At 48.0% G+C, this 22,421-nt stretch overlaps 2 protein-coding genes across 3 annotated transcripts in view; one reads left to right on the top strand and one right to left on the bottom strand.

Annotated features, from left to right (window-relative positions):
- The window catches only part of ELK4 (ETS transcription factor ELK4), a 50,429-nt gene that overhangs the window by 1,847 nt on the left and 26,161 nt on the right, over positions 1 to 22,421 (bottom strand). Inside the window, exon 7 of one of the 2 annotated variants that reach the window (XR_005223310.2) lies at positions 262 to 3,436. The gene's annotated coding sequence lies outside the window, so the exon portion shown is untranslated. The remainder of the gene's footprint in view (positions 1 to 261; positions 3,437 to 22,421) is intronic. The other variant, XR_006286910.1, reaches the window with a different exon arrangement.
- MFSD4A (major facilitator superfamily domain containing 4A) overlaps positions 1 to 22,421 on the top strand; it is a 36,047-nt gene that overhangs the window by 11,003 nt on the left and 2,623 nt on the right. The window contains exons 4-9 of the mRNA XM_007065156.4: positions 8,180 to 8,348; positions 12,362 to 12,477; positions 16,308 to 16,481; positions 19,130 to 19,277; positions 19,837 to 19,907; positions 21,757 to 21,877. Of these exons, the coding sequence (XP_007065218.1) occupies positions 8,180 to 8,348; positions 12,362 to 12,477; positions 16,308 to 16,481; positions 19,130 to 19,277; positions 19,837 to 19,907; positions 21,757 to 21,877 (799 nt within the window). The remainder of the gene's footprint in view (positions 1 to 8,179; positions 8,349 to 12,361; positions 12,478 to 16,307; positions 16,482 to 19,129; positions 19,278 to 19,836; positions 19,908 to 21,756; positions 21,878 to 22,421) is intronic.

The raw sequence follows: 22,421 nt of genomic DNA, 5'->3' as shown, positions 1-22,421 counted from the left end.
CCCCCCCGCAACCCCTCTTTTGGGTTCAATAGTCTTCACTTCCTGTCCTGAGGACTGGGATTGGTTAGATTCACACGTGGTCTGGTGCCAGGAGACTGTTCCTAGAGATCAGTGAAAGGATTAGTGGGTCTGGTGTCTTGCAAACGTCCACGGGGAGACAAGTGTTGTAAGTTGCAAGGAAGCGGAAAGCCCAGCTCTCCATCAGTGGATGTCACGTTATTCTGGCCTTGACAAGTTGTACGATCTCTGACCTGGGCTCACCCTTTCAGACTGCCTGAGGGCTTTCCCCCCCTACTTCAATTCAAATGGATATTAAGGGGTCATCGTCTTGAGAGTCTGTACAGCTAGCATCCACTGCGCTATACTCTCCTGGAGCTGAGGATCTTGGCTTTCCAATGGCATGAAGCGGTAATGTCCAGTTTGTCAGAGATCAGCTGCTGAAAATGGCACCTGAACTGAAATGAGAGAAGACAAGATGGTGTCTAGAATGACACGGCTTTGCCTTGTCACCAGTTGGGGCTGGAAACAATCTGACATTACGATTGTTTTGTGTAGCACCTCCAGGCCCCAGCTGAGATCAGGCTGTGCAAAGTGCATTGTGAGAGACAGTCCCTGCCCTGAGTAGCTTGCAGTCCAAGTAGCCCAGCACAGGTAGGAGACAGGGAGCAGTAGTATCCCTGTGTGACCGGTGGAGAACTGAGGCACAGAGTGTTAAAGTGATTTGGCTGAGGCCCCACAGGGAGTCTGTGGCAGAGGCAGGACCCAGATCTCCTGAGTCACAATGCCTTAACTCCCCACCCTGTCGGTATTTCAGCAGAATGGGTCAGTGTGATGTTTCCAAGTAGTGCTTAGAGAGGGAATGTTAATCTTCACATGCAGCAGTGAGTCCCAGACATGTGTCTGTCCGTCTGCCCCCGGAGACGGAGTCTGGCCATTCTCGGGCAGCGAGCCGCACTTGAGTTACAGCTGGAATACACTTGCAGGAAACGCGCTCAGTTGGCTGACGCCATGTACACACCAGCTTTTGCTGGTGAAACAAAGGGGTGTCTCGCACTCTTCTCACCAGGCAACCAGATGCGATCTCTCCTTCTGTACCGCTGGTCTCAAGCCCAATGGCCTGCCTGGGTAAGGGGCTCATGTTTTCCTCCACCCACTCTGTTCTGATACCCCTGACGTACCCTCTTCTCGTAGACTGCCAAAGCTGACGGCCTCATCCTCCCGCTGGGGCTGAGTGCCCTCCCTGGAGGTGCTAGCCGCAAGAGAGTCAGTAAATGATGCTGATCAAGCCGATGAGCACTTCCTGTCTGCCTGCTCTGCAACCCATCTGAGCTCGGCTGTCCAAGGCAGGCTCCGACCCCAGGGCTCAGTAGCAAGCAGTGCAGGTAATCCATAGGGCTGGATGGAGTGCGCCAAAAGAGAGGAGACCTTGTGGTTAAGGCACTTGACTGGGACTCAGGTGGTCTGGGTTCCGTTCCAGGCTCTGCCACAGTCTGACTGCGTGGCCTTGGGTGAGTCCCTTCAGCTGCATGTGCCTCAGGCCCTCCTTTTTAATGGGGGGAATGGCCCTGCCTATGAGAAGAGGTTGTGAGGATGCGTTCATTAACGTTTGTAAGGTGCTTGGATAGCGTGGTGGTGGGGCCAGAGAAATTCCAGGAGAGAGAGAGAGAGAGAGAGATGATAATTCTCTGCATCCCTGTGGCACCATCCCTTGAAAGATCTCAAAGCACAGCCAGGAGTGGTGGGTGAATTCAGTTCATTTGATTTATCTCTATTATTTCCATGTGCTCACCAGGACAGTCCTGCTCTCCCAGAGCATTGACCGCGGCTGCCCACCTAGCCAAGCTGTCTAAGATCCCATCCCATTCCCTCTCCCAGCCCCAGACTGAAGCAGGGAGCAGCCCATGGTCCCAGTACATACATGCTGTGCTAGGCAGAGGAACAGGTGTCTTCACACCGTCTTGATCTGTCCATGTGCTTATAAACCAAAACACAGCTCAAGTGCATCTCACAGCTGGTGTTCATCAGGCTGGGGTCCGGGCAGCCTGTTTGATGCACTTCTCGTTGCGTCAGTGAAGCAAATGGTACAAAGTGAGAATGTCATTGCAGAAGAACTCAGCGAGGTGCAGCCTCCTTCGGGTGAGAATCCAGTGTTACTTACCTCTAACTCTGGGTCTGCTGTGGCGGGAGCTGTCCTCTCTATTTTAGCAGTCATCCCTGATCATCCGAGTAAAGGCTGCAGTTAATGTAGGCTTTGAAGTGCAGTGGCAGTGCTTGATGGGTTAGTTTTTGTTGGGGCCCGGTCCTGTTCCCAGCGAAGTCAGTGGGAGCTTTGCTGTTGATTTCATGAGGAGCAGGACTGGGCCCCAAACGATGCCTCGGTTCAGATGTTCCAAAATGGCCTCTAGAATTGTATTCACCATTTTCTTTGCATCCTGGTTTTTGTGCATGCAAACTCGGGCTGTCTCTACTGCAATCACAGTGTGTGACTGCAGCTCGAGGAGACCTGCATAAAGTTAGCTCGGCTCACAGAGCAATGAAGCTGCAGCAGCGCACACTTCAGCATGGGCTGTGTAAACCCACCTGAAGCCCTGGATAACCCAGAGGCTAGCCCTGAATCCCAGGGCTAGCCCCTGCTTCGTTACTGTGATACCAGAGCAGAGCTAGGTAGATTAAAGCCAGCTTGGGTATGTCTATCTGAGCTGCAGTCACATCCTGTGATTGCTGTATGGGCATACCCTCAGAAACCACATTTGTGCACACCAAGGAAGAAGTGTGGTGTGTAACTAGTTGACTCACAAGCACAAATCCAGTTTGCACTTCCATCAGGGTGGGGTTTTCAAACATGCAGACTTGGGCGTGAAAAATTGTGGATGCAAAAACGGAATGATGTCCACTGGAGGCCCATTTAGTGAAGCCCTCTTTGAAACATAGTCCTTTATGTGGCATGAGACATTGGTAACAAATGTGAAGGAAGGCTGGGAAGCAGGGCACACCTTCTGTAAACTTCTTGGGGTGTGTGTTTGTCTCCTGCCAAAGTAACGTCCTTGTTCTCTTTCCCAAGTTGTCCTATGGCACAGGGACGAAATTTAGCCTTCCCGTTGAATTATATAATCCAAACCAGTAATTCTAGTTTAACAAGAGCAGTGTGAGATTGGGATTGGCACGGTCTCTGCCACATTTCAGAGAAAATGCGGGCATAAACTGGGCAAATAGCTGGAAGGGATCTGGTTAGATTGAAGGCAGAAGGTGGGAGGAGATACTAGCCTCATATAGGGAAACTTTATAGTTTCCACTTCTCTCCTCAATGAAGTTTTTATCCCTGATGAAGGGAGATAAATCCAGATCTCAAATACTTTAGGAATTTTGCATTCCGGAGTTCCCAGAGCAAGTTCTTCTCTTTATGAATCCCTGCCTTGCCACCAAACGTGCTGAAAATCTTTTTAGATGGAAAGAATCAAACCTTAATCAGGTTAATATATGTAGCTTGGAAAAGGGGTGATCACACCACCCCTGTTTGAACGGTGTAAACATCAAGGAAAGAGAGAGAAACTAATTAGTACAATGAAATTGGGAACAAGGGGATCAAATGAAGTAGGCTTTAGAGGTGGCCGAAAAAATGTTGGCAATTTTCCATTGAAAAATGCAGTTTTGTCAAAATCTAAACATTTTGGGGGGAATGTATCTTAATGTGACACCATTTCCTATAGGAAAAAGTCAAAATGAATTGTTGTGACTTTCTTGTTTCAACTTTTATATGGTATTAAAACCCTAATATCCTGTTTATTGTATTACCCAATATTTTGTGTTATGTTTTGAAATGATCAAAAACGAAACCTTTGTGTCTTATCAAAGCAAAATGATTCAACATTACCAAAGCGTTTCAATGGTTTTCAATCAAAAATGTTCAGAACCTTCATTTTGCAGGAGATTTTGACATTTCAGCTTTTCGTTCTGATTTGAACAAAAGCAAGATTCAGCGCATCAGGGTTCTCCGCAGAATGGAAACTCCATTCCCGCCCTGGCAGTGCAAGTTCCTGAGGGTGGGATCTGTTTGTCTGTGGGGTAATTATCCCAAAGGAACTGGTGGAAGCTCCTTTGCTCGGGTTCTTAAGAAGCAGGCTGGGGGTAATCCGTGCTCCGGGAGGGAGACTGGCTGAAATAGAATCTAGAGATGGAAGAGAGCTATGATTATCACTGCATTTGCCGCCTTGATCAACCAATTTATTGAGTTTTGAATAAAGAGCCAGTTGAGACAAATTGAGGGGAAGTTTGGTCCAATGATTGGGGTTCTACTCTGGGACTCAGAAGAGCTGGGTTCAGTTCCCTGTTCCACTACGAACTGAGTGTCCTTGGGCAAGTTACTTAGTCTCTTTGTGCCTAATTCCCCATGTCTAAATGAGAACAGTAGCAGTGCCTACTGTCCAGGGGTGTTGTGAGGATAAATAAAGCAAAGATTGTGATACACTCACATATTTTGGTGATGTGGGCTATAAGAAGTCCCTAAGAGAGACCAGGAGAGAGGAATAACACCTGAGTTTATTGAGAGCTGACTCAAAACAGCAAGATCTGGAGAGAGATTCTGACCGCTTCCTTAGCAATGCAACCCACCAGCATTTCCCAGCAAGAGGCTAAGCTGAAAAAAACTCTGGGCCAAATTCATTGCTGCTGAAATCTTGGGATTACCCCATGGAAGAATGAGCCAGGAACCAACTTTCAGTGCCTGGCTGTACCCCGAATGGCTGGCTCTGCTAGCTGCTTGGGGAAGCAGGAGCCTTTCCAAAGGTAGACTGAGCCTTGAAAAGGTTATCCTTTCATTGAGTGTTACCACATCCCTGGGGGTGCATCTCCAGCCCCGGGGCTGGGGCAGTTAGCCATGTAACGCCTGCGTCTGCTGTCTGTTCCTTTATAGTTCTGTTTAGGATCGCTGCAGGGTATAAGGAAGTCTCATTAAACCATGTGCCAAGCAGCCCAGGTGACCGGTGTGTTAGCCTAAGAAAACCAAGCCTCTCCAAGGAGCAAGTTCCTGTAATAAATGCCTCGGCCCTGCCCCATATATCTTGGCAAACAAATCACACCCGTGAGCCAACGCCGCTCCTCGCTGTTTGCCCTTTTCTGGTGGAACATAGGGAAATATCAAAGGAGGACAGAGGCAGCTGGCTCTATAAGACACTTGGCTGGACTCAGGCAAGCAGCATAAGCGCGCTCCAGAAGGTGCGAGTAACTAATGAGAAATCCCAGGGTAAAGCCTTAGGGACCAATTTGTCCCCTTGTGTGACTCCACTAAAGTCAGTGCACTTTGTGCCAGGGGTGAGTTCGGCTCCTTGCTTAGTGAAACATTCCCTTGTAAAGCTAGTGTGGTGATCTCTGTTTGCTCGTCTAACCAACGAGCTGCTTTGATTGGCTGACTCCCCACCCCATGCATTCGCCCTGTGCTGGTTTGAGTGACATCAGCCTCTCCCACAGCCGCGGTGGTGCCGCCTAGACGTTGCCCCAGGCTGTTATCCAACAGGCCAGGAGCTGGTTTAAGATCAGAGCCGCCTCTGGGGATCGGGAGCCTGCTCTCTTGGTTCCCCCGTTGTCTGCACAGAGCCCCTTTCCGAACACGTTTTGTGCATTAAACCAAATGTATGCGGAGACTACGACCTTCTCCTGGAGGAATTAAACATCTCCTGACACTTCGCTGTTGGGAACATTGGATTGCTTGAGTACCAGAATGGGATTGATGTGTATGTATGTGCTCGGTCAGCGGTACTCATACATCCTAGAGTTAGGGTAGGCTCATCTCAGGACTTGGAAGCTCAACTAATCTCTCTCTTGCTCTGCACTGCACAGCTGGCTATGGTTGCCTTCTAGAGAAGCATCTGGTCACTTGGCCACTGCTGGAGCCAGGGTAGCAGATTTGAATGACCTGATATCTGATCCAATCTGGCTGTAGAGAAACCCCATCCATCTTCATGAATGAAGCAGCTCGCGACTGAGCAGCTGATGTGCCATTCTGATTCACTTTGTTGCATGTAGTTGGCTGCCATGTTTCACTCCAGAGGTGGCTGCGCTATGGTGGTGGGTGATAATCTGACTGTGGGTGGTATCAGAGAGGGCTCTGAATGTTTGTTACACAGTTCTAGGGTTTGGTTTAGGCCCATTGCTAATTCTGGTGTGTGTGAGTAAGGTACACGTGGTATTATTTGTATTAAGGTAAGGCCCCATTCTGCTAGGGGCTGTACATACACATAATGAGACAGTCCCTGCTCTGAAGAGAGAGGACGATTATTATCCCTGTTTCACAGATGGGCCCTGATGCCCAGAGAGGTCAAATGACTTGTCCAAGGTCACACAGGGAGTGTTTGCACCCTGGATTCTTGACTCTCAGTCTAGTACCTTACCCACAGTGGCCTCCCTTTTATTCACACACACTTTGGATCCTTTAGCCTGGAAGGTGCTGTGTTAATACATTGTGAGAATGTCTGCAAGGTCTGCTAAACTGGTATTTTATTATTGTGGCAAATCCGCAATTAAAATATGGTCCTAACCTCCGGAAGGATTAGAACTATCAAGTGAATACATTTTTCTTCCATGGGACTGAACTAATTGTTCCCATTCCCATTGTTCCCAGAACAATGGAGTCCTCGTAAATGAATTCAGTGGGGGGAGCGGGTGGGGTGGAGGGGAGAGAAATCCTCCATACGTTTAAATAACACCCTGAGCCAACAAAAACCAGGAAATTCAGCGTTAGCGCTCACACTTGCTCACAGATGTGTAGAAAACAAAACCAAGTAGCCAGAACTGGGACAAAGTGTGAGCCGTAACTTATGGATTTCCTGGCTTTCTCCCTCGGTTTGTCACAGAATAAACAGGACTTCAATTAAGCGGTGAAGGAGGGGACGTGACTTTACTTAATTCCCTTTATTTTCCCTTCAAACAAAAAGGAATAAATCCCTGTGGGTCTAAAGGCACCACTGAGTCGTGGGTGTGAGAAGCCCAACCTAAGCCGTGACCTTGGACTGATGCTGCGGAGAAGTGCCAGGTGGCATAGCACCAATGTGTGTTTGCACAGTGAGAGCCCGGAGACTGTTCACCAGCGAGCTGCAGCTCTGTCCGGGAAGGACTAAAGTTAGTGAGCTCTTTGCAGCAGTGACTGTCCTTGACGACCCCCGGCACAAGGGAGACTCTGAATTCAGTGGGAGCTTCTAGGTGACACTGCAGTATAAAAACGCCAAGAGGGGCAGCTCAGTCTCCATTCAGGCCGTGGTCTTTCAGCTGAGGCTGCCAAAGAGGAGGCCAGTGAAAGCTTGTTGTGGGAGTGCCACGATCCTTGTGATGTGGGCACTGGGTGGAGACTCATAAACTCATCTGATGCCAGACACTAGTTAGCCACTGAGTGCTAACAATGAGGGCTGGCTGCAGAGCTCCCGTCCAAAGTGGCTCTTTGTCTGAACAACACTTTGTGTGCAAACTGTCTGCTTTCCACAGGAGAACTTGGATATTTTTCATCAAAACCATAATTCCCAGGAACCAAAGTATTTCAGTTGTGAAATGCTGCCGCGGTGCTTCATGGGATTTGTATTTCAGGAGCCTTCATCTTCCCATTCCCTTCTATGAGCTGGGCTCCCCAGTTGGAATTCACCCCCCATGATGCACCTTGGCCACAATGCCCGGCCTCCTCTCACTAAGAGGTGAGACCATGGCGCACCCTGAGGAATGGAGTCCTCACTGGGCCGGGCTCCCTGGTGGGAGCCTGAGGCATTGCTGCCGCATTTCACAACTGAAGTATTTCAGCTTTTGAAATGCTGCTGAAAAACTTGACATTTGTCAGCCAGTTCTTTGTTCACCCCCAACCTGCCAGGTGGCAAGTGACAGCCTCCTTCTCTCACTGCCAGCTCCCCGAGCCCTCCAGCCCTTCCTTCATTCCCCAGTTGGTTGGGACAGAGGGAAGGTGGGGTGTATGTTAGCCAAGGGTCTTTGCTCTGCTACCTGCAGCTTCGAGGAGGCTTACACCCACTGGATTCAAATTCACACAAGCTTATGTCCTTTGGAAGTTGAGTCCAACACCATAACCCCCCTAGGCGGGAGCAGCTCCTGCCCCTGGAGGAACAAATCTGGAGATTGGGCAGGGGACATTTGAGTCAGAGGGAGAATAAATCCAGGCTGGCTGACCTGCCTTTTTCCATTGCTCCCCCAGCTGCCAGTCCCCATCGCGGTGTTCTTCCTGCTCTACAAGGAAAGGCTGGTGCCCTGTTTCAATAACGGGCGCCGCCCGCTGCTGTCTGCAGACGAACTGGCAATGGAAACGCAGTCAGCCGAGAAGGAGAATCATTCCGTCACGTTGCAGAGAGCCCCGCCAGACAGAGGTGAGATGACGACAGCCCCTTCCCCCTAAGGAATGTGGTTTCCAAGAAGGGGACACGGGATGGGCTCAAACTGAACCTCCGCAGGTGGGGAGGTGCCATGGAAAAGTCAAGCCAGTGTAACACCTGCAAAGGGGCCCCGATCGCCCATAGCTCCCATTCATATCGGCAGGCATCCTGCGGGCAGTGGTGAACCTAGTCTGTTGCTATCGCTGGGGTGTGCAGAAAAGCTATGTGCTCAGCCCTGCATGCTCTTGTGGATTTCCTTTGTGGTGTTCTACTCTAGTGGCTTGACCTGCATTTTGGGTCACAGATCCAGGTCGGGGGGATTGGGCTTGCCTGGGCACTGGCTTTCCCTTTAAACTGTCTGGCTTGGCCAGCAGGTCCATCGGGCTTTGAATTACTGCCGAATGCACCTATTCCTGCACGTGAGTTTTGCCCAAAACAGGACTGCAGATTTGATTATTGTTTATATTACGGTAGCATCTAAAAGCTCTTACCAGGATCATCATGCTAGGCCCTGTACTCACCCAGAGAGTCAGTCTCTGCCTGAAAGAGACAAGACAGACAGCGAGTGGGAGGGGGAGCAGAGGCACTGAAAGTGGTGAAGTGACTCACCTGAGGCCACACAGCCGGTGGGTGGCAGAGCTGTGAATAGTTTCCTGACTCCTCTGTTCACTGCTTGAGCTGCGGGAGTGCACTGCCAGCCCTGTAGGTAGAGCGCTAGACTATGGGTAAGACGTCTGAGAGCCTAAGCAACTTAGGCCCTGAACCTGTGGCATGGAAGTCAAGGGGGGTTTGGCCACTGAATCGAAGGCAAGGGCCCTCGTGACTAAGGGCAAAACTTTCAAGAGCACCCAAGTGATTTAGGAGCCCCAGCCATTTTCAATGACACTGTACTGCTCTCTAAGCTTTTATACTATGCCCAGACGGTAGTACCTGGCCACCTTCCGGTGGTGCATTAAGCAATGTGACTTCACAACTATCCCATATTACTAAGGGCCTCCCTCACTTTTGGAAAGGGGACTTGGGCTGCTAAATCACATAAGCTCTTTCGAACATTGAACTCTATTTCTTTTGTTGTTGTTGTTTGCTGAGTTTGAAACAAACTCCTCTCGGCTGGATTTCTGTTTCCTTCTCAGCCATTCTCACGAGGTAGGGGGTAAAGCAACCAAAGGAATTTCACCTGTTTGGTCCTAAATTTTGACTTTGTAGGAAGCAAGCTTATATAAAACCCAAGACCAAAAGAAATTATTTCCTTGATTTTGCTTAAATTCAGCTGTTCTTAAATGAATGTGGGGGCTCCTTTGCATTGTGTGCATCCCAAAAGCTGCTGCTGCAAACCAAAGACACGTAACTGATTCTTTACCAAGCTGAGAGAAACAAATGCCAAGTATATTTAACCATTGGGATAAATAGTGGTAAGTGAATGGGTATTTTAAAATGCTTTGTTTCAGTATCTAGGTTAAAGCTAGGCCATGTCTATATCGGGAGCACTTTACGGGTTAGAAATAGGGGTATGCTATACCAACAAAGCACTCCTGGTTGTGTATGCAGCTATACTGGCAAGCTACAATTGATAGGTGCAGTAAAACCACCCCTCTGAGCGGAATAAGCAATATCCATAGAAGTCCAGCTTTGCCAACAGAACTGCATTTACACTAGGGACTGCTGCTGGCATAGCTGTCGGGCAGGGGCACACCTTGACCAACAGCTAGCCTGACAGAGGTCTACAGGGTAGACCTGGCCTTCATAACGCAGGTAAAGACACCTCTTTCTTTACAATGAAGTAAAGGTGAGTCGTTTAGGCAGAGAGAATTAGGGGCAGGGAGAGAGGAGATACTGCAGAGAGGGAAGTGGATGCTTGACCACATCTATGCTACAGACTTCTGGTGGCTTCCGTTTGTCAGTCAGGGGTATGCAGAGATGTGATTCCTGACCAACAGAGCTGTCCTGGTAAAATCCCTACTGTAGACTCAGTGACATCAACTATGCTGGCAAAGGCACAGCTGCTCGTATAATCTGTGTCCACACTTGGTGAGCTTTGCCGGTGTAGTATATTAAGTACTTGTGTAGACGTAGCACAGGGTCCAAAGCTGTGTGCACCTTAACTCTAATCTTTTACCCTGTCTAGAGATTTTTACTAATGAGAAATGTGGTCAAAGCACAGGATGGATGGCCAGGGATTCCTAGCGGCTAATCTTAAATGACTTTTGAGGCCATTGTTGGGTGTAAATTTATTCAGGTGCAGCTATCTGTGTTATCTTGTCCTCCCCACAGTTTGTTGGTCTGTCCACCTCTCAGGTATTGTCTAATTGAGCTCTTTGGGGCAGTCAGTCTTGGTAGTGTTTGTCTGTGTTTGCACAATGGAGCCCTGATCCGGGACTGGGGTCTTTAGGCACTCGTACAGTAGAAAGAATGGGCCTGATTCTCTATTGTCCTGCACCTTGTGTTGTCATTTATATCAGTGCAAAAGTGCAGGTGAAGCATGGCTCACTAGCGCTGGCTGAAACTTTTGAATCAAAAGGTTTTTTTGTGGAAAAATGTCCGATTTTCCAAAAAAGAAATTTTGCATTGAAAATTCTACTTTTTTTCAAATTTTTTTTAAAACCCCAAATGGCTACCAAATTTTCATTTAACGAACAGCGGGTTTTTGGCAACTGAAATGTGTCTAGTTAGTGACATTTTTCACTTGCCAAAAACCTGCTTTGTGATCGTGTTTCAATAAAATCCCCCCTCCCGATATTTTTTAAAGGGGGCGGAGGGCGGAAAGTCCAATTCAAATGCCCTGAAATCGAAACAAAATTGATTTTATTTATTGGTAAACCCAGGTTTTATCTTTTAACCAGCTCTTGTTCTAACTCAGCATGGTCACAACAGTGCAGGGGACTGGACGAGATGACCTCCCGAGGTCCCTTCCTGTTCTGATTTTGTCTTACACATGTGCCCTCTAGGCTGGAGTAAATGACTACACAAGATGCCAGGCAGGAGAGAATCGAGCCCCATAAATAATGATGCTAATTCCTTTTGTGGCCTCAGGCAAATCCTTTCACTTCCCCGTCATGCCATTCCCCCCCCCCCCCACACACACACACACACACAAGGCGGGATAGTTACTACCTTATACACTGTGTTGTAGACGAAAAACACACTCAATGTGCCAAGCACTTCATTAACTTTATTGAAAGCTACCATGGTTTTTTCACTCCACCCCCCATTTATTCTTTACGCAACATTAGTCCCAGCCAAGATCATGGCCTCACTGTATAGATACATACCTTGCCCCAAATAACTTATAGTCTGCATAGACCAAGGGTTGTTATCCCCATTTTACTGAGGACTAGCGAGACTCAGGGATTTGGTCCCAGAGGCATCAGGGCATGGGGTCCAGGGCCTCTCTCCAGTGCGATCAGAGTGGTGACTGCAGCCCCTGTGGACATACTGAGCTAGCTTTTGTCTATCAGTAGCAGTGAAATTGCAGCAGCATGACCCCGCCGAGGACCCTGGGTTTGTACTAACACTGATTGCAGTGTAGACCCATCCTCAGCCTGTCAGCTCTTGGGACAGGGATTTTCTCTCGCTGTGTACAGTGCCCCGCACAATGGAGCCTTGATTTTGGGCAGGACCTCAAGGAGCTACCGCAATGTAAATAATAAGAATAATAAATCCATGGCTGAGCTGAACTTGAACCCAGATTTTCTAAATCATCAGCCAGGCTAGCGCTCCCCAAGTCCATCCTCCTCAGCTTCCGAGAGCTTTGAGGTGACACTACCTGCTCCCTAGATGGCATGTGCTATGGCAAGATTTCACATGGGTACCTCTGCATAGCATAGCATAGCATACTGATAACCTCTTATCAGTGTTCCAGCTCGTACGCAACCCAGAACAGAGCTGTATGTTTGTTCTCCATTTGTCCAGGGGCAGGTGACAGAACAAATCCCCATTGTGAGTGGTAGGGCGAGCAGCTAGTTGGGAGCTCCACTTACATTTGCTTTGAATTCTTTTTTTTAACCCAGTGCATGACGACCTATTTAGCTGCTGCCAAAGCAAAAACTTCAGAGGAGCTCCTTGCTCCTACTTCGCAGTCCACGTCGCCGGGGCTCTTGTCCTCTTCATGAGTGACGGGATCATAGTAAGTACTGCTGGCCAAGAAATCCTCTCTGAATCAAAGCTATGTGGCACTCTCTCCACCCTGAATCCTTTACAACCAGGCTAAGCCTCAGGCAAAATACACGTACTCTGTTCATTGCGCACAGTGCGGGCTGGACCTCAGTGGGGTTTGAAGGAATCCTTTCTCATCACCCCACTCATAGATTGAGAGCAGCTGTGCTTTGCAGATGCAATGGCTGCTAGCTCTGTGTTCAGGGAGCTTTCCTGAGCCTACAGGGGCTGGGCTGGAAGTTCCCACCTGGCTTGTTTCAGAGCATACTGTGCATTCTCTACATGCCCCTCCTCTACCCTGATCAGTGGCATCACACTGGCTCTGCTGCATCTGGATTCCTTTCTACTTATGGGGGATGCAGGGAGGATTCCCCCATCCCACCCCCAAAAATGGGCAGTATGGCCAAGAACTGAGGTGTGGCTGCTCGTCCTACCTTTGTAAATTGTGCCTGATTTTGCCCCATCTGTGTGAGGGAAAGTGCAAAACTCACCGAGTCTTACTGGGGCATTAAACAGTCTTGAAAACGTGCTTCACTGTGAAAAGCAGATATGGCAGCTGCTGCTAGAACACAGCTGGCCCTCCATTTTCAGACGTAACTGACGACTTTGGGTACCCCTCCTGTGGCTCTTATCTTTCCCCTGCATCAGAATAGCTTGTTTTTGAGCCTCTAGTATTATTACATCGTTTAGGAACTGCCAGCCCCCTTCAAAGAGAACCTTTTTCTATCCCATCTGCTGACACAGGCATCCCTGGCCCTCACCCAGGCACCATCTATCACACTAACTCAGCAGCCTACTTGCCTGCTTTTGCAACCCATGTAACCGTTACAAAGGACAATGCATAGAAGGCTTAGTTCTGCCATAGCAGCTCCAGGAGAAAGCCGCTCTCATAATGCAGTCAGGAAACAGGCTTGTATTTCTTGCCTAAGTCCCACACAACAGCAATTCAGGAGATGTAGAGCGGTTTTATTATTACTTATTGTAACAGAGTGCAGAATTTAGCCCTTCATTCTCTAGGTCTTACACTGCACTTTTCAGTAATAGATATCAAAGCACTTTACAAAGGAGGTCAGTGTTATCATCCACACTGCAGCTGAAGCTTTTCCACTTTAATTCATTACCAGTTGGGCCAGTAAAAGGCTCAGAATTGCTCTAAGGACTGGTGGTTAGGCTGCTGATCGCCAAGGGAGGAGACTCTGCTTCACCTCATTCCTCTGCCTGTTGAGAACAGGTTGAAAGAGGGAGCTTCTTTTCTCTTGAGACTGTTTCCCTTTAATTAACTAGGCCAAAACAAGCCACATTTATAAGAAGTCCTACATAGCCTGGTGGTTAGGGTGTGGACATTGGGTACAGGAGACCCTGGTTCAATCCCTGTCTGTGTGAGAAAGGTTTAGCAGAGCAAGTCTTTCCTATTGCAGTTTTTCTACTTTAATTAATTCTTAAATGGTCCAAAGCAAAGGTAATTTGCAAGCAGCCCTGTATAGCCTAGTGGCCAGGGCTTGCACCTATGGTGTTGGAGAGCTTGGTTCAAGTCCCCGGTCCTGAAGAAGCGAGGATTTGAGCTGTGTGTATCTTTTCTCTTGAAGCTGTCTCCACTTTAGTTAACTATGAACTGGGCCGGGCCAGGGTCTAGGGTCACTCTATAGTCCAGTGGTTAAGTTGCTTGCTTAGGAGGTGGAGGATTCTGGTTCAAATCCTTCCTCTGACTATTTAAAAGGATTTGGAGAAGGCTGTCCCACCTCCCAGGAGAGAAGTGGGAGGTTTCTGTTTAGGTCCCCTTCCGCTTGCGGAAGGCCCTTGTCTTTCTGGAAACAGAAGGGGGTTTGAACAGAGATCGCTCACTTCACAAGAGTGGTGGGTGGGGGCAAGGGCGGGAGGGGTGGGGGGTGGGCCTGGGAGGCGGGAGGGGCGGTGGCTGGGGGGCCAGGTGGGGGGTGGGGCTGGGAGGTGTAAGCGGGAGGCGGGAGGCGGGTGGTCTCCTGGGAGGTGGGAGAGCCTTGGCACAACCCCTTGCAGAGGAGGGGTTGGGCCTGGGGTCTCCCACAGCCTGGGCGGGTAGCCTAGCCGCGGGGGACAAAAGAGTGACTTGCTTTTTTAAGGTGTGCGCCCCCCCCCCCCCAACAAATATTTAAATAAAAGGCCCCACCGGCAGCCGATACATGTTGTAAACCCCTTGCCCATGGCAGGGATTGAACCAGGGTCCTCAGCATCCCAGGGGAGTGCCCAAACCTCTACACCAGAGAAGGCATCTCGTTAGAGGAGTTTGCTTTGGAGTAATTCATAGTTAATTAAAGTGAAACCAGCTTCAAGAGGAAAGGTTGGGGGCGCTCCTGCCTCAAATGTCCGTCCCTCCCCAGGCAGAAGGAGGGATTGAACTAGAGGCTTTGCTAGCCCAGGGGAGTACCCAAACCACTACACCACAGAAGGCATCTCTTTGGGGGTACTTGCTTTGGCCCAATTCATAGTTAATTAAAGTGGAACCAGATTCGCGAGGAAAGGACAAGAGAGCGTCCTCTTCAAATCCTGCCCCACAGGAGTGAGTGAGAGAGAGAGAGAGAAGAACTGAAACCAGGGCATCAACATCTCAAGAAAGAAGGTTAACCCCTGAGCTAGTGAGGATGTCTCGTTTTTGTTTGGCCCAATTTATAGTTCAGTAACATGGAAACACTTCAACAGGAAAGGCTGAAGGTGCTTCCCCCTTCAGATCCCTGCCCTTCACCAGGGTCTTCATCCCACAAAAAACCCCAACTCTGAGCTACTGCAGGCACCTTACCTTTACCTCTTGCTTTGGCCCAATTCATAGTTCATTAAAGTGGAACAGTTTCACGAGGAAAGGTTCAGAGGGGTAGGGGCCCACATCAGAACACCTTATAACCCAGCAGTTGGGCGAGCTACTTGAGAGGTAGGTGGCTGTTATTCAAATCCTTTTTCCTCAAGCAGCTGGGGGTTTGAGTCAGACTCTCCCCCAGCCGTGGTGAGTACCCAAACCGCTGGACGATACAGTGATTCTCAGGCTGTCTGTGGCCCCATTACTACAGTGGAACAGTTTCAACAAGAGATGAAGAGCAGCCCACATCAGAATATCTCCTATCTTAGGGCACTCACGTGAGAGACAACAGATCCCTGTTCATCTCCATCCTTATAAGGGGGCAGGTGGGGAGTGGGTGGGTGTGAGAGAGAGAGAAGCAACAGCTACCATTTAGGTGCCCATTTCCATGTGCAGACAAGTGATCATATCTGGTAAATCAGATGCATGATTCATGGCTCAAGAGTTCTAACATGAATTAACTATCCTTATATTCTGAACCTGGGTAAGCATCCCAGCTGCGCTGCCACGGCACGCACACATCTCCTTGCTGTGCTGTGTCTATTTGCTGCGGCTCAGTAACGTTAAGGAAAGGAGGATACATGCAGTATCCTGTCTGGAGACTGAGGTTCAAAGCCAGACTAGCATAGCTTACAAGGGGAAGAGTTTGTGGTGGCCTGCAGGGGAGCAGCATTATTTCAGGCCAGGATACAGCTCTCTAGAGGTTTGCATGGCATCCCCCACTTTCAGAAGCAGTACGTCCCTTCCTTTTCCCTTAGGGATCAGTCCTGCAAGCCCTCCATGGACTCTTACTTGAATTGTATGCTCTTTGAAGCAGAGAGCATCTCTTTGTTCTGTTTGTACAGCACCTATCACAATGGGGACACACGATAAACAGCATCACAGAGGACATATTAGAGCAGGCCCGTATTCTTCAGGGGGCTAGGCCTATGAGATGTAAAATTAATGCAGAGTGCTGTTTGCTTTCCCTGCAGGGCGAGTACTCTGGGTTCGTATACAGCTATGCAGTGGAGGAACCTCTCTCTGTGGTTCACAAGGTGGCTGGCTACCTGCCTAGCTTATTCTGGGGGTTCATCACACTAGGCAGGCTCATCTCCATCCCTGTGTCCTACCGAATGAAACCTGCAACCATGGTGTCCATAAATGTGGTAAGGCAAACTGTACTGTCACCCTCTGCATAGCGCTTCTGATCTGGAGGGGAAAGAATCTTCCCCAGAAGTGGACTGAGCTAGCTCAGAGGCTTGGTTACCCTGGGTATTCTTGCACCAATGTAGCTACATATCCCTTATGTGGATATGCCTCACCAATGCAAGCAGTGATTTGCACCCCAATTTAGGCAAGGCGGCACAAATCACCATGTACACCACTGCTAACCGAGTACAAAGAACCCAAAGCAAGACAAAGGACTTAGACTGAAAACATTTTTTAACTTTTATTGCATTGTTGATTTCTCTCTTAGGCTAAAATCTGTCCGACTAGAACTCAGTGGAAATGTTGAGTGACGTGGACGTCAACTTTATTTACTCTTACGTCCTCTGACAGAACAGCAGAAGACTCAAAGTCCATAAATATTTCAATACAGCCCACTGTGCCCATAATTCTGGTTGCAGTGCCCCTCGGCTTATAATGAAATCATTCTGTAGAAATAAGTAATTTAACGGAGTGCTCCAACCAATCTGTATTGTTGTCTAGTAATTAGGCAATGTCATGATCACAAATGCAAACTAACGCCCATTGGAAGGAATAATTTTAACTACTCCATCTACTTTGCTGGGTTCTAATGACTGCTAATCACTTGGAGAGGTGCTCTGCCTGTCTCAGTGAAATGCTCAGCATGCAGTAACAGTCAAAAAGCAAATGATATGAGGATGTGTAAGGAATTGGATAGAAAACGCTAAAGTAATCATGCCTTTATGTAAATCAATGGTGCACCTCTACCTAGAATACTGCTAGCTGTGGTCACCTCATCTCAAAAAAGGCTGTGGAAGATGGACTAGACGAGAGGCAACAAAAATTATTAGAGGCCAGGAGAGAGTGTTATGTGACAAGGGATTGAGAAGATTTAGAGTGGTTGAAGAGGAGATGAGATGAGGCAGAGAAATTCAGGCTCTCCTAATCACCCTTCCTTGTAATATAAGAACCAGGGGGAAAACAGCTAAATAGAAACAATTTACCAAGATGTGTGGTGGATTCTCCATCCCTGGCAATTTTTAAATCAAGATTGGATGTTTTTCTAAAAGATACGCTCTAGTTTAATCAGGAATTAATTCAGGGAAGATCTCTGGCCTGTGTTTTACAGAAGGTCAGACTAGGTGATCACAGTGGTGCCTTCTGGCCTTATAATTATGAATCTGTAAGGCAATTCATTTAAAATTGGGAGAAAAAAAGGAAACCTTTTATAGAATGTATAGTTAACGTGGAGAATTCACTGCCACAATATACATGTGAGGCTAAGAGCATGGTAGAATAATGGGAAAATGGGACTGGATATTTATGGGTCTAATTTTTCAAAAGTAACGAGTGCTTTCTAAAAACCAAGTGCTTTTGAGGTGTTTTAAATTGGGCATCCAAACACTGAGGCACCGAATCACAAATTGCTTAAAAAAAAAATCAGGCCACAGAGGAACAGCCACGTCACTTTGTTTTTTAAGATTAAGAATATCTGAAGCTCAGAGCATAAATCAGTCACTAACAGCCTGAATTAGGGAGAAACTTCCCCCTACTGCCAGGTTATTTCCATAGTTCTGACAATTCTTGCACTTTCCTCTGAAGTGTTTTACTAGTCACCAGACTAGGTAGACCACTCCCTGGTTTGAGCTGGCACGACTGAAGATCTGAGGACTAGGCATCCAGACTCCTGGGTTCTATTGTTAACTAGAACTGATTTGGGGGGCTCCTTCTAGTCCTGTTGAATTTATTGGAAGTTTTGCCTTTTCCTTCAATGGCAACCAAATCTGCATTACGCAAGTATACCCACAGATAGAAAATTACGTACCAATTTTGACTGTTTGTGATCACTGAATAAAATTTGTTCTAGACTTGCAATTATTAATACTGTATGTACACAGTTTTGACAGTCATTTAGGATTAAAATTTGACTTAACTCTCATATTAAGTTAAATTTAGAGGAATGGCTTTTAGATTCCAGGTTGCTCTGTGTGTTTTTATACATGCACACATTTTTAAAACCACCTATCACTTAGTCCTGAAGGAATTAAGGGGAAAAAACAGCGCCTTGATTTTTGGCTGGGATTACAAAATGTGGTGAGAGCTCCCCCTGCTGGGTGGTCACTAGCAATTCAGCAAAACAGCACAGAGTTGTGGCTTGAAGAACAATTGGGTGCAAATGAGGGAAATTGCAAAAATCTGCATTTAAGGCTCACTCGAAACACCAAATTGCAACATCTAGAAAATCAGAGGGGGCTTGAGGGTAATCTTCATTCTTTGTCTAATGAACTTGGGACAGATGGTTCTGCTTGGCTTTTTGACCAGAATCCAATGTAGCTGGCTTATGTCCCTCTAGTGAGGGTACTGAATACTGCATTTGGAGGTGAATCGACTCTGATTTCTAGCTGTGAGCTCAGTCAGTGAATAGTTACTCCTATGTGACGTGCAGATTATGCCTGTAACCCAATGTTCAAGAGACAAAGCTCAGTTGAGCTAGCTCGCTTAGACCAGATCAATCTACTTCTTTTCCAGGCCCTCAACTATTCTTTTTAAAAGCCCGCTAGAGCCCAGTGCTACCTCAGCGATTATTTTCTTCCCTGACAGTGACTCTGGGCTTGTACTGTTGCAGGTTGGAGTGCTTGCAACTTTCCTCCTGCTCCTGATTTTCTCCTACAGCGTTGTCTTCCTGTTTGTGGGCACAGCGTGCCTGGGTCTCTTCCTCAGCAGCACCTTCCCCAGCATGCTGGCCTACACGGAAGACATCCTCCAGTACAAAGGTGAGCATCCCTACCCCCTGTCAGATTCTGAGCAGAGAAAGTACCAGCAGCAATCCCTTTTCACCTTCCCAAGATCATGCTTTGCAGGTTACCCAGGAATAGCTCCAGCTAAATTAGGATGGTGATTTCCACTACCAGTTACCACCCCGTGGAACCATCCACAGCTCCTGGCTCCATGCACCATGTGGTAGGGTAGATATGCGGGAAAATGGAGAACGAATGGCTAACAGGGAGCACAGGTCCTTCTGCACACAGTGGAGAGTGGGAGGATCAGGTAACTTTTTACTGGTACCCTTGCTGGCTGCAGCCATTATTTTTTTAATATCCTCTGCTGTCCATAAGGAAGCAGAGGGCTGACAGCACAATAGGTTGCCAGGCAGTAACTTGCGGTGTAGACAAGCCTTGATAGAATATCAGAATGCAAAAGGGCCACATTTGTGCAGGCTCATGAATGTAGAACAGGTGGGTCTCACCTCACAGAGCTCTAGCCTGGGACATTCTTGGCCCTCTGAAGCTATTCATTTCAGCAGTTCCTAGAACTTGTACCATTTGTTTTCAGGCTGTGCCACGACAGTATTAGTCACTGGAGCTGCAATTGGAGAGATGGTGCTACAGTTACTCGTGGGGTCGGTAAGTGCAGAAAAAAGGAAAAACCCAGGATATGCCCTGAATTGACGAGAATTTTAATTCAAGCACATACAGATCTGTATTTGAGTGAATGGAAGTCTTAAGGCTTGCCTACACAAGATGGGGCATACACGTACCTCACAACAGCCTGCTGCCATGCACTAAAAGTCCCCTAGTGCTCTTTAAATCTACCCGATTTAGTGGATTAAAGCACACTAGGAGGCGTGTATTGCACGGCAGCAGGGTTTACATGAACACTTAGTGCATGGCCGTTTTATACAATCATGCTCAGACAGACAGTTCTGAAAGCTACACAATCATTCTGTAAGGAAAGAGGGGGCAGTCTTCTGTAGAGAAAACAGGCAACACAATCAGTGGGAGCTGCTAAGAGACAGCTACCATCAGGCGCTGAAGAGTGCTAGGTATAATTATAAAAGTGCCCACTCTTACAGCAGTATGCCTACAGTGGAACTGTAGTTTCCAGGTTGGGTAAATCTAGCCCAAAAAGCAGTAGAGTCATGGTGGGATGGGCTAGCTGCCCCACTCCGCACCTTACCATCAGCAAGCAATGCTACTGCAGCTATAGGTCGTTTTGCATTACCTCTTGTGTTAGAAATTCATTTGTCCAAGTTTGGAGAACTGTGGAAGCAACATATTCATTGTGTGATGTTCCTTAGAGCAGCAACACCCTATAGTGGAGCAGCTGCCTCGCTCCAATAAACAGGAGTTAAAAGCAGCCAGGCTAGGCTGATTGGGGAAGCAGCCACAGCTGTGGCCAGCTCAATTAGGGCCCAGCTGGCCCTGATAAGAGGGCTGTGGGCTAGAAGCTGGAAGAGTCTTTCTCTGGCCCTGGAGGCAAATGGGCTAGCTGCCTGAGAGGAGGGTACCTGAACTGGAGCAGTGCTGGGGAATAAGGCAAGGGAACTCCAGCCCGGTAAAACCCCAGGTTGCAGGCCATGTGTTAGAGGCCTACAGAGGTGCTGGGCTGCACAGATACAGCCTGGGAATAGGCAAAAGCAGTAGGTCCTACCCCCTGGCCAAAGATGAGTGTCCATTACAGACTGCAGTCTGCCCTGGTGAGCAAGGAGAGATGATGACTGGCAGTAGCCACTGAGGCAAGGTGGGTTTAGAGGGTTGGGGATTCCCCTAGGAGGGGAGACCCAGTGTGTGGGGGTACTGTGGGGGCAGAACCCTGAGGTAAAGGGGCACCAGGAGGGACACGGGGGCCTGAGGCAGGTGAGATACCAGCCTGCAGAGGGTGCTCTGAAGCTGGAAAAGAGCTAATTCCAAGATGACCAGCAGGAGGCACTATGGCGGTGAGTCAAGCTTCGCTACACACCCTAAATGTAAATCTACCCAGTTCCAGGGCTTCCAAAAGCTCCACTCCCCACTGTTCTTTCTGCCACGAGTTTATATAACCTTTTTGGGGGGGGATGGAGGAGTAACCAGAGTCTGCCAGGTGGTAAAACAAGAATATCAATTCACCTTGTATCTGGTTCAGGTAGGTCTTGGTTAGGCCATTTCATGGCAGGATTTATTTGTATAACACACACATAATACATGTGCATAAAACAGGCCATCTGTACAGATGGATAGCAAGAGAGTCTAGAGAGCCAACACAGCCTGTGAAAACAGATGGGCCTTGGCACCTGCCTTGCAGGCCAACAGATTGGCTTGGCCAGACCAACAGGGGAAATGGATTCCTGAGCTGAAGGTTCCCCTATGTTCAAACAAAGGAACACTGCTGACCTCTGCCAGGCGTGATGTAAACAGCCTGCTGCTCCCTGTGGCTTGCCCTGGTATGAAGCACCCCTCCCACTGGACTTAAGACCCTTATTTTTCTTTATTGCAGATTATCCATGATCAGGGCAGCTACAGTTTCCTGGTTTGTGGGATGATCTTTGGAGGTTTGGCCTTTATGTTCTACACTTTCCTTTTGTTTTTCCACAGGATGTACCCCAAGCCCTCATCAGGTAAGAAAATGCCAGCAGTTAGGCCTGCTTTAGAATGACAGGAAAAATGACATGTGCATTAACATACAGCCAGTGTGCAGCGTTCCAAGTAAAATGCAAGGAAATGTTTATTTTCCTGCTGCTTCCTGTTCCCTCTTCCTGCTCTGACTTGCCCACAAAACCCTGGCAGACACAAGTCTGACTCTGCTTTCTTTGCTGATATGGGAAGACATTAAGCAGGTTTTGGGGGGTAAGGGAGGAACCATAAATTGAGTGGGATGATAGCTGAGAAACCAAATCACTCTGCTATATAACTAGTAGAAGCAAGTCCTGACAGTTGCAACCTGTACCGTCTCTCTGGCCTGCTTCCTAGCTAAGCCCACGAATAATGCAACCTTCCCTCTGAAAGACACAAAGTCAGAGCTTGTAATAGTGTTGATCTAACATGCTTAGACTTGGTGCCGCATGACATGTTGTGTAACGAACTAGAATGATATAAAATAAACCTGGCACCCATTAAATGGGGTGAGCTGATAGGTCTCAAAACATAACTGTAAATGGGGAA

This window comes from Chelonia mydas, chromosome 21 (assembly GCF_015237465.2).
Source record: "Chelonia mydas isolate rCheMyd1 chromosome 21, rCheMyd1.pri.v2, whole genome shotgun sequence".
NCBI lineage: Eukaryota > Metazoa > Chordata > Testudines > Cheloniidae > Chelonia > Chelonia mydas.
This window is presented reverse-complemented; position numbering and strand designations above follow the sequence as displayed.